Source organism: Bactrocera dorsalis, chromosome 4 (genome assembly GCF_023373825.1).
Source record: "Bactrocera dorsalis isolate Fly_Bdor chromosome 4, ASM2337382v1, whole genome shotgun sequence".
In the NCBI taxonomy this organism is placed as follows: domain Eukaryota; kingdom Metazoa; phylum Arthropoda; class Insecta; order Diptera; family Tephritidae; genus Bactrocera; species Bactrocera dorsalis.
Window position 1 is genome coordinate 57,574,291 of NC_064306.1, and position 16,697 is coordinate 57,590,987.

The window sequence follows — 16,697 nt, forward strand, 5'->3', positions numbered from 1 at the left end:
GAAGACACATACCAATTATAGTATTGCAATGTATTTCATATCCTTTCTTTCTTTCTGCCCAGCACTTTGGCGTCAAGGGAACCACTTCTTATTTGGATATCCTGGCTTCTTATATGAATTGATTATTTGAAAAGTTATACCAAAAGTTTTCACATCACCACCGAGTTTAAAGCAAAGTTTCATGCCAAAAACATCTTTAAGCCGCTGCATATTCGAGAGCACCCTCTACCCTTATCTAAATATAGGCATTAGTCTTCACTAGAGAACTTAGCTTATATGCTTTCTATTTTTATCTGCATCTTCGGCAGGCTTTGAGCACTTTTATCTTATCGCAAGCACCGGAAAACAAGTGTTTCATTGGAAGGCAAGTAAAATTCGCATAAATCAGCAACAAAAATAAAGCTAATTACAATAACAAAGTTGCGCTGGTAACAAATACGAGTACTTAAATTAATGGAATTATAAACAAACACCAAAATAAATAGAAAATCAATCGAAATTCTCGAAAGAGCTGATAAAGACGAAAACAGAAGTGCTTTCGAGAGTTGATGAAATTAAAACTGGAGATTGTGAGCAAAACATAAGTGCACAGGCATGTTTTGTAGAACAATTTTTCTAAAATTTAATCAAATATATAAAATCATATGTAAGCGTTTTGATTTACGCCACTATTTCGCTCACTTATTTATGCTCTTTGGTGGTGAGTATGGCCAGCCCTCTGAAAACACTTGGTGACAAGCGGAGAAAACTTGAAAATGGCGCGAAAAGCACAGACAAGCGAAAATAAAATATAAAACCGAAATGCAGACAACGAAAAAAACCGAAGTTTGCAAAAGAAGATGGCGTTGTGCTGATAAAGTTGCGGCATGTTGTGAGTCGAACAACAACAATATGATTAATTAAATAAAAGAATGACAAAGTCAGTAATGGCATGATAAGCTGAAGAGCGAACTTGGAAAAGCAAAAACGATATTAAAGAGCGCTTGTCTCAGCTAGTGGTGATGTAATCATGTGTGTGAAGAGAGAGGAAGCTGAACAGACATTGTATAGATTACCTCGTAAAAAGGAATTGAAAATTTTCTGGGAGATGACCAACAATTTTGCAATTTTGTAATGGAGAAAACTTGAAGTTATTCCATATCTTGTCTAAAAAAAGTGTTTTAGACAATTTGTTTGGCATGCCATCATGGAAAGACTTACGCCTGAATCCGCTCTACCTTCTCAGGCGACATCGCTTCGGTCTATGGGCTCTCGAAAAGTTGCAAGGAGATCCAACGTTTTCCAGCCGAATTTTGTTCAGCGATGAGTCCCATTTCTCGCTCAATGGGAATGAAAACAAGCAAACTTGTCGCATTAAGGATAAAGAGCAACCTGAAGAGATTCAAGAGGCCCATTTCATTCAGAAAAAACAACGGTTTGGTGTGGTTGTGAAAATTATCGGTCTATATTTCCTCAAAAATGATAGCGGTGAGAACGTTATCGCACCATTATAACCGACTATTTGATTCCCAAAATTGAAGCTCGTGATCTCGGCAATATTTGGCTTCAACAAAAGGCGGTACTTCTACGCAGCGCATCAACCAATGGATTTATTGAGAGAACACTTTGGTTCGCAAATAATTTGACGTTTTGAGCCCGTCGTTTGGCCACCAAGATAGTTCTCTTCGACCAATTTTAGTTGGAAACCTTTTGGGGCACAATTTGTAACTTTATTGTTTCCGCAATAAAGTAAAATATTCAATTGGAATTTAAAATTCTGAGAAGTAGGCGTAGGTGTATTTTGATTTCGTTTTTCCATTTTCCCATTTCAAGACACCAATATCAAGATCACATGCTTTAGAATGAAATTGGGCAAGTAGTTTCTGAGGTATAGATTTCACCTAAAGATAGGCAGTGTCATGCCTACCTTTCTACCGATTCTTTTGAGAGATCGTGGGCGCGCCAAAGAACACGCCAGACAGTCACTCATTTGATGAACAAAACTATCATACTTTGTAGCAACAAATTTAGCGAAAGACAGTATAGTCTTGCAGCCAGAAAAAATCACTGGATAAACAATGAAGTGACCTATAATGCCCCGAAAATTACTCACTAAGTACTAACGTCCCTAGCGTCCCTTTTTACATAGTTTATTGAGTACAAGAAGCTTTCAGCACCAGACTCTGAAGAAAAGCCAGCCATATTTTATATTCTAAGTATCTTATTCCAAACTAAATGCCTTGACGAAAAAGTCTTATTTTTGCTTAACGTTAAATTAAGTCAATTTAGTTTAAGAAGACGTGCTTGAGTTCTGTTTTTGAAAACCACCAATTGCATTAAAAGGAAACTAATTTAAATGTAAACCGTTTTAAATATACTTCACGGGATTGCTTGGAAAATTGTGTTACAATTTATTCCCAATTAATTGCTAATTGGCCTATTAGCTACGTAGAGTATTTCATTGTAAGGTAGTTCAAGAAAACTAAGGGAGTATTTAGACTCCGCAGAAACGTATATGGTGGTTAGCTATTTAAAAATACGTATGTATATATGTAATATCTAAAAAAAATCGATTTTATATTAAATATATTATAATTTTTATAAAATTGAATAATTACCAAAGCGTGGATAGTATATACTCATACTGATAATTAGTTAGAAAAGAAAGGAAACGTTTCACATACCTGTAAGTAGAAGAAGAATCGAATAAATATTAATATTACATACGTTTCTACATATGTTGTATGTTTATTATATTGTTTTATATTAAATATTCTATTATTGCGTTTGAGATAAAATTAAGAGTTGTCACGCTATTAAATTTATATTCTTTCGTGGAGACCAATCTTAAAATACCAATTTGGTATTTCGTTTTAGCGGTGTAGTGTCTTCATAACTAATATACGTATCGTTTAAAAAATAAATCAATATTAAAACCACTCTCAGTTTTCTCATGGAACACATTGTGCAAATAAAAGCTACAGGCATTCACTTAACAAAAACTAACTTAACAGTTTTTAAGAAAATAAGAAAATAAGAATGGAAGAAAAAGCTCGAAAGCTGTCGAAGTCAAGGTCACTGAAAATGCTCACAAAATTTTATTTAATAATGAAAGCTCACTTTTCGAAATTTAGCTCCCTGAAAAACCTAATAAACGCCATTTAATAATGAAAGTTCACATTTCAAAGTAAAGTACTAGGAAAGCTTTCATTAAACATCATTTAAGATTGAAAGCTCACTTTTCGAAGTTAAGCTCTGTCGCTGAAAAAGCTCATAAAGCACCATTTTATAATGAAAGTTCACTGGAAAAGGCTCACTAAAAATAATTAACGAATGAAAGCTCACTTTTCGAAGTAAAGCCCAAGGAAAAAGCTCAGAAAATCTCTTAATCACACCGTTAAAGAGTAAAATCTCACTTTTCAAAGTTAAGCTCCCTGCTCACTAAATACCATTTAGTAATGAAAGCTCACATTTCGAAATAAAACACCAAGAAAATCTTCATTAAACACTATTTAAGAATGAAAGTTCTAGGAAATACCTCCCTACACACCATTTAAGAATAAAAGCTCATTTAATAATGATTCTGAGAACTAATTAAGTTAATTAGTAGTTAAATGATGTAATAATAAAAGCTCACATTTCGAAGAAAATCTTCCTGAAAAAGCTCACTTAGTAAGTGATTCTGAGAACTCTTTAAATAAGTCAATTAGCCAGTTGTGTACACTAATATGTATATAGAAAATTTGCTCTTCGGCTAATTTCATTGACTCTTATTCAAAGAGCCAAACGAATCACATTTATATTAAGATTTTTTCATAACATAATATGTACATACATAAAATCAGAAATATTTGAAGGTTAATTTCTTATTATTTCCATAAATATTATTTTGATTTTTTATATATTTATATTGACTGTTACAATTGAGATTTTTAATTTATTGTACTAGATAAACAATAAACTGAAAACTTCGACCTAAAAGCATATTTCCACCAAATCGCGCAGCCTTGAAAAACAAATCAAATTAAAGCACTAAAATAAGCCATAAAGTTGCTATAATTTTTACTAATAAAATTAGCGTAAAGCTTGTCAACTAACGTTGTCTATCAACACAATATTAGACAAATATCTTCTTAGTACTATAAACTTCTGCCGTAGCTGTTTTGTTGGAAAATGCTTAGCGTGTGCTTTTTTTACAGTTTGCGAGTGCGTAAAAATAGTCGCAAAAATGCCTTTAAGCACCGGAAATCAACAGATTAAGGCAAGGATTTTCATTACATAAAATAAGCGAATAAACGACATAAAGTCAAGAAGTGAAGCAAGCTAATGGAAATCCAAGCAGACTGAGGAAAGAAAAAAGTACAATAAAAAGAAAAGAGGAGCAAAGGAAAGAAAGTCAACGGCGGAAAAACCTTCAAAATTGGCGGCGGCAAAAAAGAAAAACTAAATGGCAATGCCGTAAATATATATATATCTATGCATCTATGTATTTATTCTTCATGTCTGAATGGCTGAGTGATTGAGTGAGTGATTGAGCGTATGAATGAGCGATTGCATGAAAGAAACGTAAGCGGCGCAGCAGCAAAAATTAAAAAAAAAGAGGAAGAAAATTGTAATGTGAACCAACTGTTGCATCTGCCTTGGGATTAGAACCTAGAAGTGACTAAAAAACAGCTAACGCACACAAATATGCTTGTATATAGTATATACAGTACTTATGTATATAATAATGTACGGTTTGTTTGCATGTCTGCGGATTTGTAGTCAACGCTGCAGCTTAGTCCGCTAAAGATAGAAGAGATATCAAGGCACAAATTGCACAGGAAATCGCATCACGAGCTGGAAAAGAAGCTCTGAAAAGGAAGCTCGTAAACGCACACCAGCTGTGAATTACACAAACATATAGACACTCATGACAGAGACTAGTGCAGATTTTTAGAACACAGTGAGCTTAGAACTGCACGCAGATGGCAGCTGTAGACAGTAGAGTGGCACAGTGACGAAATCATCCTACTATTCAAGTGGGAATATTATGGATGAATTTGACGGAAAATATTGGTTTTCTATGTTGTTGTTATTGTTTTTGTTGCAGCTGCAGTCTAAAATAATTTCGAGGAATGCTGCCAAGTTAACAGTCCAGTCTACTTTCAGTCAAACTAGACCCGACTGTCTTGAGGGCTTTTGTTTTGGTATCTGGCTTTTGTTATGGTACTCTACCGTACTTTTTAGAAAAATGCCTTTAAAAAACTGACCAGTTTCAAAAAACGACTAAATTGCGTGAAAGCCAGTTCGTCTAACTTCATACGAATGTCACTTACCGCCGAAAGAGCTTCCGATCTGGACCACGGAAAAAAGTGGAACATCAAATCTACTTGAAATGTTGTATTTGCCATACAATAACGGCTTTAAAATCGTTGAAAATCTTACAGAAGTGTGCTTGGGGAATCTGTTTTATCACGAAGTCAAGTCTTTGAGTGGTAATACGCATTCATTAACGCCATCAAATCATCGAAACTACAGCTCACTCGTGTACCTCTATCTTCCAATGACGACAAGATCAGAAAAGTTAAAGATACAGTGCTGGGAAAACGCCGCGTTGGCCTCAAAGATGTGGTAGAAGATCTCAGCATCTCTTACGGATGGACTCAAGAAATTTTGGTTAATGTTCCGGTTAATGTTTTGGTTAATATTTTGTTTAATGTTATGGTTAATGGATTGGTTACTGTATTGGTTAATGTTCCGGTTAATGTTATGATTAATGATTTGGTTAATGTGTTGGCTAATGTCTTGAGTATGAAGCATCTTAATACGAGACTCTTACCAAAAGATCTAGACCATTTGCAGAAACGACGTCAAGTAGAGACCGTAAAATAAATGCTTGAAAAGGTAGCTGAGAACCCTACATTCATCAAACGCATCACTACTGGTGAGGAGTCGTAGATTTATGAATATCACGTCCAGCCTGCCTAACAATCTAGCAAATGGCGCTTCAATAATGAATCGGAATCGGAAAAACCATTTTAAAACCGAATAAAATTTAAAGTGATGTTTATAGTTTTCTTTGATCAACGCGGTTTGGTTCACCGATACTACGTTCCACAGAGTCAAAAGGTCTATATACAAGGCTATTTGGCCATTTTGAGGCATGTAGATGAAGAAATTTGTTGTAAATGTTCGAATTTGTTGGCAAAACGAAACAGATTTGCCTCTCTGTGACTTTTCTTTTCTTTTTCGAAACTGAAAAATCCACTTAGAGAACGAGACAAGAGTCCATGAAGTCATTAAAAGTCATTCGCTAAAGACGCTAAAATTCTTGCAAACATGATCTTACGCTCTCTTAAAATCATGTCAAAAAATATGAATAAAAATATTACTAACTTCCAGTTTCAGTTTTTAAGCATAACAATTCCACGAGTTCTTAGAAAAAATATTCGAAAATAGTTACCAAATATTGTCCATAACTTGACCACTATGCACTGTGAAAGCATTAAGATTATTGCATCATCACGCTACTAAATTGCACAGACAGCAGGAAAAGCCACAGATAAACAGAAAAAAGTGAAGCAAGCAAAATAATTAAAAATAAAATAGCAAACCATGTAAGCTTCAAAAGAACATGAAAGAGAAAGAAAATAATATAAAAAAGCAGCTTAGAAGAATTGGCAAAAAATCATTAAATTCAACGAACTCAAAGGACAATCTTAGAAAGTGAATTCGAATACCAAAGAGAACCAAACTGGAAAGCATTTAGAACTGGTCCAAGCTGGATTAGACCAAGCGCTGCCTTAAGAATGAGACAAGTAGAAAAATATGAGAAGAGAAAAAACCTAAGTTCTTTGCAACAACTACACACAGAGATCAATCATTATGGTGGAGTTTCAGAATACCCCCAACAATAACAGCCATACATTGTTCGGCAGCTGTTACATAATCTCAACGCCGACAAATAATCAACATAAATGAATGAATTGCGAAAATATTTAAAGAAAAGCGACAAAAAATTACAAAAATAAAAATAACTTACTTTGGTTTCAGAACCAAAAAAATATCGAAGAAATCACAGCGAATTGTAACAACCGCTGCCGTAAAAACACCCATGAACAACCAGCTTAGTCATGCTGCGAATAGCAACAATTACAACAAATACAAAAGATATCCAGCAAATGAGTTGCAAATAAATTGTGCAAAGTAATCATTAAAATCGCATCAAGCAGCAGTGTAAATTGCCAATCAAGAGCATCGGCTGCGGCCGCACGAGTAAAAAAACAACAAAAGAGAGAAATGTCAACACGAACAGCAGCATACGAGATAATATTGTCATTGGGCAACAGTGGCAAGAAAAGAATTGAAACCAAATATATATAGTAAAAATAAATAAAACAAGAAATTTTAAAGCAAATTTTTCATTCATATTTACATATACCCTTTACAATGCGACTGGGTATTTTATAACAAAAGAAGATCGAATATCAATATACATATATGTATATAGTAAGCGACATAAATATTCTAGTTTTATTCTACAAAGGATCTCGTGCTCAGCTTTTGGAAAAAGTGTGATCCATTTCGTGATTCCCAACCTTTTTAAAGAAAAACCTCGGAAACTTCAAATTTAATGCGGAATGTTTAATATCGTTCGAAAGAATATTCTTTGTAATGTATTTTTTGAAGATTATCTCTTTCAAATGTCAACCGCTTCTACGCCTCAGATGTTCTATACGTTGAATCCAATTTTCGATTACTTGTTCGAGAATTTCGACTGGTAACAGGCGAATGACACACTTGATGTTATCTTCATAGGAAAAAGTCTAACTGTATGATATCACATGATCTTGGTGGTCAATCGACCGGCCCAAAATGTGAAATTATCAACTACCAGAAATGTTCTCTCAATAAATCCATAGATTAATGCGATGTCTGGAAAGTGGCGCCGTCTTGTTGAAACCAAATGACGCCGAGATCCCGAGCTTCAATTTCAGGCATCAAATAGTCGATAATCACAGCGCAATAACGGTCGCCGTTTACGGTTTTGTTCTCACCGGCGTCATTTTTGAAGAAATGTGGACCGATGATTCCACTGGCCCACAAACTATACCAAAGCGATGTTGTTTCTGAATGAAATGATAGCTCTTGAATCTCTTCAGGTTTCTCTTCGTCTCAACTGTGACATTGAGCTAGAAATGGACCTCGTGGCTAAACAAAATTTGGCTCGAAAACAAGCGATGTCTCTTGAGAAGATCGAGTAGCTTAACTCTTAGAGTCAAGATATTCAATCAAAGTATTGATAAAAGAGGGATATGTGGAGTCGCTAAAGTAGAGCCGCAATGATAGGTCGAATTCAGGAGGGAAGGTTGGCGGGGGATAACCCTCCGTCAGCCTTAGCTTTAGGCTACCGGGCCATTTGAGTGTTTTTCAGACAGAAGTTGCTGGTTTTACGGTTGAGGTAGACGTACTGCTACGAAGTGCAGCCTCTTTCAGCGAGTTGCGCAGTCACCCCTATAGTAAAGTGGCAAAACCAGCTCTGAGCTTGCTAACTGTGCGCGAGATTCAAGGAGTGTCTGTCTTCGATTTAGGTAATATTAAGCTACTTCATTATCTGACTCGTTTGAGAATCTGGTCATAGAGTAAGTGTTCTTATTGGACATTGTCCAATAGGCTTTCATGCGGTAAGGCTAAAAATCTTGGCAGACGCAAATTCTCAAAGCAAAGAGGAAAGAGAGGTGGCGACATCCAGGCACTTTCTCTTACATTGACCAGTCTATGCAAGACTGTGAATCAAACAACTCGTCAGGCTTACCTTCGGCGAATCAGGAGACATATCCAACACTGAAGTCAGCCGTCTCAACAAATTTGCAATCCTAAGTTCTAATTGTTTGCAGAAGTACAGTACATATTATTTGACAAACTTTTGGTAATCGATTCGTGTCAAAAAACGGTTGTGTGATTTGAACTAAGTGTCTTAGAAAGTGCTACGGATGAAAACTTCCAAAAATCTACAAAATGATTGCAAATGGCCTGCAGGCCTCCGCACCCATCGTATTCTTCGGACCTGGCCTTCTGGGACTTTTTTATGTACTCAAATCTCAAACAAACGGTCCATAGATAAAAAAAAAATTTACCCTACGTGATGAAGTAATCGCCGAAAGTGATGCTTATTGGAAAGAAAAATATCAACCTTACTACAGAATATGGAAAAATTGATTTATCGCCTTCTGTAACAACTATGTTGAATTAAAAAATTAAGTTTTGTCAAAAAAAGTTGTTTTTGAAACGTTGAGAAAGTTTCAGACCTTCCAGAGCAGGTTATGGTAAGTTTATCACGAAGTTTGTAGCACCCAAAAGGAAATGTCCGAGGCTCAATAAAATTTAAATGAACAAATGAGCTGATTTGACTGAACGTCTGAGCCTTAGTGTTTGAGCTAAAATATATATTATTTCAATAAGAGCGCCACAAAAGTTTTTTTTAATATAACCAAAACGGTTATCAATGAAATTGAAATCAAGTGCCATCACAGGCACGTTTGTAGAAATTTATACGCTGAACTCAATTTTCGACAGTTTTCAAGCATAAATCGGCCAATACTGTTACAATTTCACATTCGATATTCGTACGAAGTTCATCAATCGTCGCTGGCTTGTTGGCATGGACCATAGACTTGACGTAGCCCTTCAGGAAATAGTCTAAGGACGTCAAATAACGCATACTTTGCATATTTGAGACCCTCATCGCTTAAGATGATTTTTCGATGAAAATCCGGATCATTTTCAAATTGTTGCTCAGTCCAACTCACGAACATACGACGATTCTGGTGGTCAAGCAGCTTCAGTTCTTGCGTGAGTTTAATCTTGTAAAGATGTAGGCCAGTATCTTTTCGCAAAATTCACCATAACGACGTCACAGAGAACGCTGAGAACGACGTGTGAGACTCTGACAGCACAGAGTATTATACAAGACATCACCGCAATTTCCAAACTTATTGTTCAGATAGTACCACTATAGCTTATAGCTGCCATTCAAACTGACTTTTTTGTTTATTTGAAAATAATCTAAAATCTGTTATTTATAGCATTGAAGATTTGTAATAAATTCATTGTAAGTGATTGCGAGTAATCCTAACTAACAGCACTAAGCATTTGCAAACATCTTTCCTTTTTTAACAGCCGAAAATATCACTTCGTTATGACATGGTGCTAACAAATTGATTACCTAATTTCCATTTATTGCATGTCATAAGGTGTTGATTGCAATATCTCACTCAAGCGGCCGCTCTCAGCACCAGCAAACATCGAAACCACCCATATTCTTCACGCGCCCATTCAAATTTTTGGGCTTCAAGCCGCCGGCTGGCGTTCATAATTTCCGTCCTTTTGCTTTTCCAATATCAATTTCAGCCTTTTCACAACTTTGTACATATGTGTTTACCAAGCGGATATCTCAACTTCCATTTAATTTTGCTGCAATCGAAGCTTTCGTTGGAAAACGTGCGCGAGGTTTCCTTTCAGCGTTTGCTCAGCGCCGGCAAAGCATTCAAAACCTAGCTAAAACGAGGCAATGCCGACGGTAATGGAGTTAGTAAGCAGCTTACAATGTTATGCCCATATATGTATGTATATGTATATACAAGAAGTTTAGGTGTTTGTATAAGAAAACTCGCTTCAAATTCGGTTACAAATTTATTTACAGCAATTCTGTGTTTTATTACTTTTTGGTATTTTTTTTGTATTTTTTTTTCATTTTTTTTTTTGATTTTCCATTTTTGTTATATTATATTTTTTTGGTTTTTGTTATTTTCCATTTTTTTTTTGTTGTTTTTGTGCACCAACATTTTGCCTCAAAATACGTGATTCAGATTCTATTTCGCGCCAATTCTTTATTACACTGTTTTCGTTTTTCGTTTTCGTTTTTGTCGCTGTGATTTACGTCGCGTTTATCACATGCCGCAGATCTAGCAAACGCTTTGGCATAAAATAACGAAAAATATTGTTTTCCTTATCGAAATTTGTAACATTTCTGTTAATAGGTAATTGTTATATTTTGTTTTTTTCATATTATTTTTTATTGTTTTTCCTTTAGTCTTCTAACTTTGCGCCAGTAAAATGTTGATGAAGTAATCAACAAGTCGGTCAACTGGTGTATAACTGTAGATTATATGCTAATGTCCATTTGTATTTGAAATCTATTTACCGTGTTTTTTAGTTAGTTGATTGTGTTAGTATATTTTTCTCATAAAATAGGAATGATTTGTTAGTGATCAAAATGAACAGAGAGCTTAAAGACCTTTGACATGATTTATGCACTTTCAGGTAATAATTTACAAAATTGAGTTACAGAAATTCTTATTTTGAGTGCTTAAAATGTTTGTGAGTATTTTATTTCCTTTAGTTTCATCAAACCGCCATTCAATAATCGAAAGAGATACATACATACATATAATACTTATCCTATTTCTACTACAATTTGGCATATTACAATAAACCATATAACGGTTTTTTTAATAGGGACGCTACAATAGTAGATAGGGACAGCAAACGACGCCATATTTCCGGCTATTTTGACATTTCACTTCGGTAAAGTTCGCCATTTCATCAAGAAAAGATCCTACAACGAGTCGAAATTATTGAACTTTACTACCGAAATTCGGAGTCAGTGGCCTCAACTTTATGAGCGCTACGTCCAATTTATGGTCGTCACAATCGTCCTGTCAGATCAACAATTGAGCGTCTAGTGGAAAAATTTTAATCCACAGAGACAAACAAGTGCACGTAGTATTGAGAATATTGCTACCGCTAGCGCATGAATTGAGGAAGACCCAAATCAATCTCTCCACGTCGTTCTCAAGCGTTGGGCGTCTCCGTGACGTCATTGTGGTGAATTTTGCGAAACGATCTAAAACATCCTACATCCTTACAAGTTACAAATTGTCGCAAGAACTGAAGCTGCTTGACCACCGGTATCCATGAGTCACCATTGGATCCCGAAAAAGTTTTTGTTTATGTACCGGTCATTGAGTGGTACTTCTTCCTTCTTAGATGCAATATATATGATCCGATATGTCCACTTTGCAGCCAATGAGGGTATTAGGTTTGGTTAGTTGCAATATACTTTGCCTGTGTAGTTCTTTATGAAGCCAGCTAAAACTACTCCGGTTGAATACTAATTTTTGCCAGCGTGCCTTGGACCCCTCACAAATATGCTTCATAATTTCTTGTAACTCCCAGCATATAGTCTCACAATTCTGCTTCGGAACTTTATTTTAATTTTCGCTATTTCCCTGAATGTCTCAAAGTATTAGAAACGATGAATTTTAGCATTAATCTAGCACAAGCGGGTCATTCAAGAAGGAAGTGTTGAGATGATTACCTCAACCTCTCACATCGAAGTAATTTTTGATACTGGTATTTGACAAAATTTTCAATAAGGCGAGAATAACCTTGCGACTGCATAAGTAGTAGTTCGGCTGCCGAGCTCTCCTAAAGCGAAAGCATCTAATAGTGAACCGAAAGAACCTAGCAAGAAGGGACTCAAATCATTTTATTCAGTGTATCGGTAATCGAGGCGTTTTAGGCTATATATTTTTAGTACCAAGCAAAATATGGTTAAATATTCTAAGTAGATTGAAACTCGTTTGCTTTGTAGTTGTTCTAAATCTAATATTTTATACTTTTGAATAATATACTAATGAATAATATCAGAAACAACTTTTGCTGCTAAGATGAAATGTTTAAAATGAAATAATGCATTTTCGCGAAGGTCGAAATTTGCTGAAGAAGTGCTCTTGATAAAAGGCTATCTATGGATATCTCTTCCATACTCCGTACTTCCGTAAGTATACTAGTGGTACTCGAACATCACCACGAAACCATAATTTTATTAACTTTTTCTTTAATACATAGACTTGAAGAGGTTTAAACTCAATTAAAAAATTGAGTGTATTAACCGAGCGACTCTCACTATTTATAGGAGTATTTGAAATTACACCAACAAAGACATTTAATATTACTTTGTACATAACTTTCATCAGTGATTTTTCTGGTGCCTAGGATGCTTCTGTCCTGGAGTAAATCACATGATATCCAGTGAGTTTCTTAACCTCAGCAAGGTTGGCCTTTTTCTAGTCTATGTGATGCCTTTAGAATGAACATATATGCTTGGATAAAATGTTTGTGATCCGACATGTTTTGAGGCAGATGTTTGGAGACAGAAAAGGTAGCAGCTTGTTTAAAGTTTTACTTCTTGTCTGTTCCATGCTTGCGAGGCTAAGGTTTAAAAACCTTGGATCTCATATCCGTAGTCTTAATGGCAAAAAGCTGGAATTGATATCAACCACTTTAGCAAATGTGAAACGGTCAAAATGTTTTGTAACTTTTTAAATCTAACTTCAGAAGTTTTGGCATCAGAAAATTCGAAATCTTCATATAGTGAAATAATTCCAAAATCCAAAAAAAATATAAAAATGACATGGAGTTTCGAAATTGTATGCTTGTGTTTCATAGTAACCGAAAAGGGTTGCCATTTAGCATTTATTTGTCAAAAGAATAACAGCTGTTTGTCCAATAAAAGCAATAACAACTTCCTGGAAAAGTCCGTTTGTATTCACCAAAACTAGAAATCTCTTCATTGAGAGCTCAAATCATTGCGCTTTTGTCTGTTTGTGCTTATTTGTTTACTGTTGTTGCTATTATTATTTGTTGCTGGTATTATTATTGTTGTTGCTGTTATTATTATTGTTGTTGCTGTTATTATTATGGTTGTTGCTTCTGTTCTGCAAAAGTTAATTAAATTTTTGGTAACTAATCGGCCGACTGCCAACTTCCGTTTAGCTCCACAAACACCAGCGTTTGACCTGCATAAGCGGCGCTTAGTTTGCCAAAAGGTACAACAACAACAAATATACATTTCGTACAACACACATCTGGTTTGGCGTTGCAAATCACATGGAGAGCGTGTCACAAAACTCCAGCGCATTTACCGTTCAATTCGTTCGTAAGCATTTTAGGCGCCCCTTTGACCAATGCACTTAGTCAACACTTTTATACCCTGAACAGTGTAATTTAAGCTTGCCACGAAGTTGGTAATGTTTAGAAGGAAACATTGGAGATCCTATAATATATGTATGTATATGGTATATACATTTTATACATATGTAAATGATCAGCGTACCGAGCTATGTAAGTAGATTTAGTCATGCTCGTCTGTTTTAATAAACACGAACTAGTCCTTCAGTTTTTGAGATATTGAGCGGAAATGTTGCATATGTTCTTTTTACCTTTAGAAGCTGCTCATTTATAAGAATCACCGAAATCGGAGCACTATAGCATAAAGCTGTCATACAAACTGAACGATCAAAATCAAGTTTTTGTAAGGAAAACTTCTTTATTTTATGAGGTATCCTTACGCGATTTGGCATGGATAATTCTTCAAAACAACGGTACAATCTCTGAAGAAATAGTTCATATCAGATCACTATAGCATATAGCTGCCATACAAACTGACCGACAAAAATCAGATTATTGTATAGAAATTGTTTAATTTGTGAAGGGTATTCTAGTTTGGAACTTCAAAAGTATTACTCTACATTTGCTATAGTTGTTGTTGTACATTTTTATATACATATGTATTTAGTTCAGCGCGGTTTTAGCTCAATTTTATTGCCATTTGATTTGCCTTCGACATTTCAAGCGCGTATTTGGCACGCACACATATACAAATATATGGGCAGATGTGTTTGTATGTGTGTGTATATGGTATATGTATATGTATAAGTATTTGTATTTTATATTTGTTTGTATGTATGTATGTAACGCATTGGTTTTGTATAGCAGCAGTTGGTGCATGCTCATGCTGCCTGCTGGCATTGGCCGGGGACGCACCGAGGACGCGTTAATGCCACTACTATTTACATACTTACATACATATATACATACGTGTACTTACGTCCGGTTAAGCCAATGCTAATCTAATCCACTAATAAGCTCTTTGCTGTCGCCTTTCATCAGTTTAGCTTTGCTAGAGTGGAGCGTGTAATTGCATATATCAAACCTACATGTGTATGTATGTAAGCGCTAGTGTGCTCTTGTGTGTGTGTATGTGTACAAGTTTGTTTATATAAACAACACACATACAGACATACACGCAAATTCGCTTAATTCGCTGGCTTTGCCGCCTTTTTCAGCATTTTAGCAGTTAACTGACTTGTTGTTGTTGTTGTTGTTTTTGCATCAGTTTCTTGCTTGTTGGCTCAGCAGTGGCTCAGCGCCTGAATGACTGGCTGATTGGATAAGCGTTGGTTTAACCAAACACACACACATACCCACTCACATTTCCACTCTCACATACTATTACACATATATGTACATATGTATGTGTCTAAGTAAATATGTGCACTACCCACTTTGGCGCCCGCCTTTTAAAACAAGTTAATCGAATACCGATAGCACAAATAACAACAAACATTACAACAAATTGCAAAAAATATATAAAAAAGTTAGCAAAACAAAAACGCATCGTTAGAAATTAGTCAATAGCACAGCGAATGGCAGTCAAGCTAAATAATTGCTATTTGGTTAGAAATCAATTTTCACCTCTAAATGGAATTTCCAAATACAAATCGTGCGATCGAAGCTTATTTGCACGTTTCTATGTATGTGTGGGTACTTGTATTTAGTATTTGAATTGTATATTTCGTTAAAGCGGCGACGAGTCCGGGACGCGGTCGAGAAGAGCTGCAAAGAATCATGCGATTTGTGGATATTTTACTAAAGACGGAACTGTGCTGGTTTGCTCCAGGCGGAAATTGGTAATACCCTCTTACATCAGAGAGGATGTGAATGCCAAGCACTTTCTTTGCTATTCGAAACTGAATGGCTCAACCATTTTGTTACCTATGGGCTATCTATAAGAGTGTACAGCCACTGGCGTATGCCAATGATATTGATATCAATGTCCTCAATAACCGCGCCGTTAGTTCCGCTTTCTCCAGGCTGGACAAGGAAGCAAAGCAAACGGGCCTGGCAGTGAACGAGGCAAGACGAAAAACTCCTGTCATCAAATAAAGAGTCGTCGCACTCGCGACTAGGCTCCCAAGTCACTGTGGACAGCCAAAACTTCGTAGTCGTAGATAATTTCGTCTATCTAGGAGCCAGTACCATCACCAACAAAAATGTCAGCCTGGAAATCCAACGCAGAATAACTCTTGCCAACAGGTACTATTACGGACTGAGTAGACGATTGAGAAGTAAAGTCCTCTCTCGACGAACTAAGACCAAGTCTATGAGTCCCTCATATTTCCTGTCCTGTTACATGCTGCACAGACATGGACGATGACAACATCTGAAGAGTCGACGTTGCGAGTTTTCGAAAGAAAGGTTCTGGCCACGGCGAATATCGCATTCGATAGAACGATGAGCTGTATGCGATATACTACGACATTGACATAGTTCAACGAATTAAGAGAGAGCGGCTGCGCTAACCAGCAGTCATGCGTATGGACGAAAACACTCCAGCTCTGAAAGTATTGGACGCAGTACCAGCCGGGGGAAGCAGAGGAAGACGAAGAGGAAGAGGAAGACCTTCACTCCGTTGGAAAGACCAAATGGAGCAGGACCTGTCCTTACTTGGAATCTACAATTGGCGCCACATAGCCAAGAGGAGAAACGACTGGCGCGCTGTTGTAAACTCGGCTATAACCACTTAAGCGGTGTCTACGCCAGTAAAGATG

The 16,697-nt window shown here is 36.1% G+C and overlaps 2 protein-coding genes across 4 annotated transcripts in view; one reads left to right on the top strand and one right to left on the bottom strand.

Moving 5' to 3' along the window:
• The window catches only part of LOC105230740 (protein scalloped), a 315,018-nt gene that overhangs the window by 243,807 nt on the left and 54,514 nt on the right, over positions 1-16,697 (bottom strand). The window contains exon 1 of one of the 3 annotated variants that reach the window (XM_049455641.1): positions 2,598-2,633. The exons of the other annotated variants lie outside the window; for them this stretch is intronic. Within the exon in view, the coding sequence (XP_049311598.1) occupies positions 2,598-2,622 (25 nt within the window). The 5' untranslated portion in view covers positions 2,623-2,633. Of the gene's footprint in view, positions 1-2,597; positions 2,634-16,697 lie in introns of those variants that run through there. 3 annotated transcript variants of the gene reach the window in all.
• The window catches only part of LOC105225714 (AP-1 complex subunit gamma-1), a 309,867-nt gene that overhangs the window by 188,683 nt on the left and 104,487 nt on the right, over positions 1-16,697 (top strand). The window lies entirely within an intron of this gene.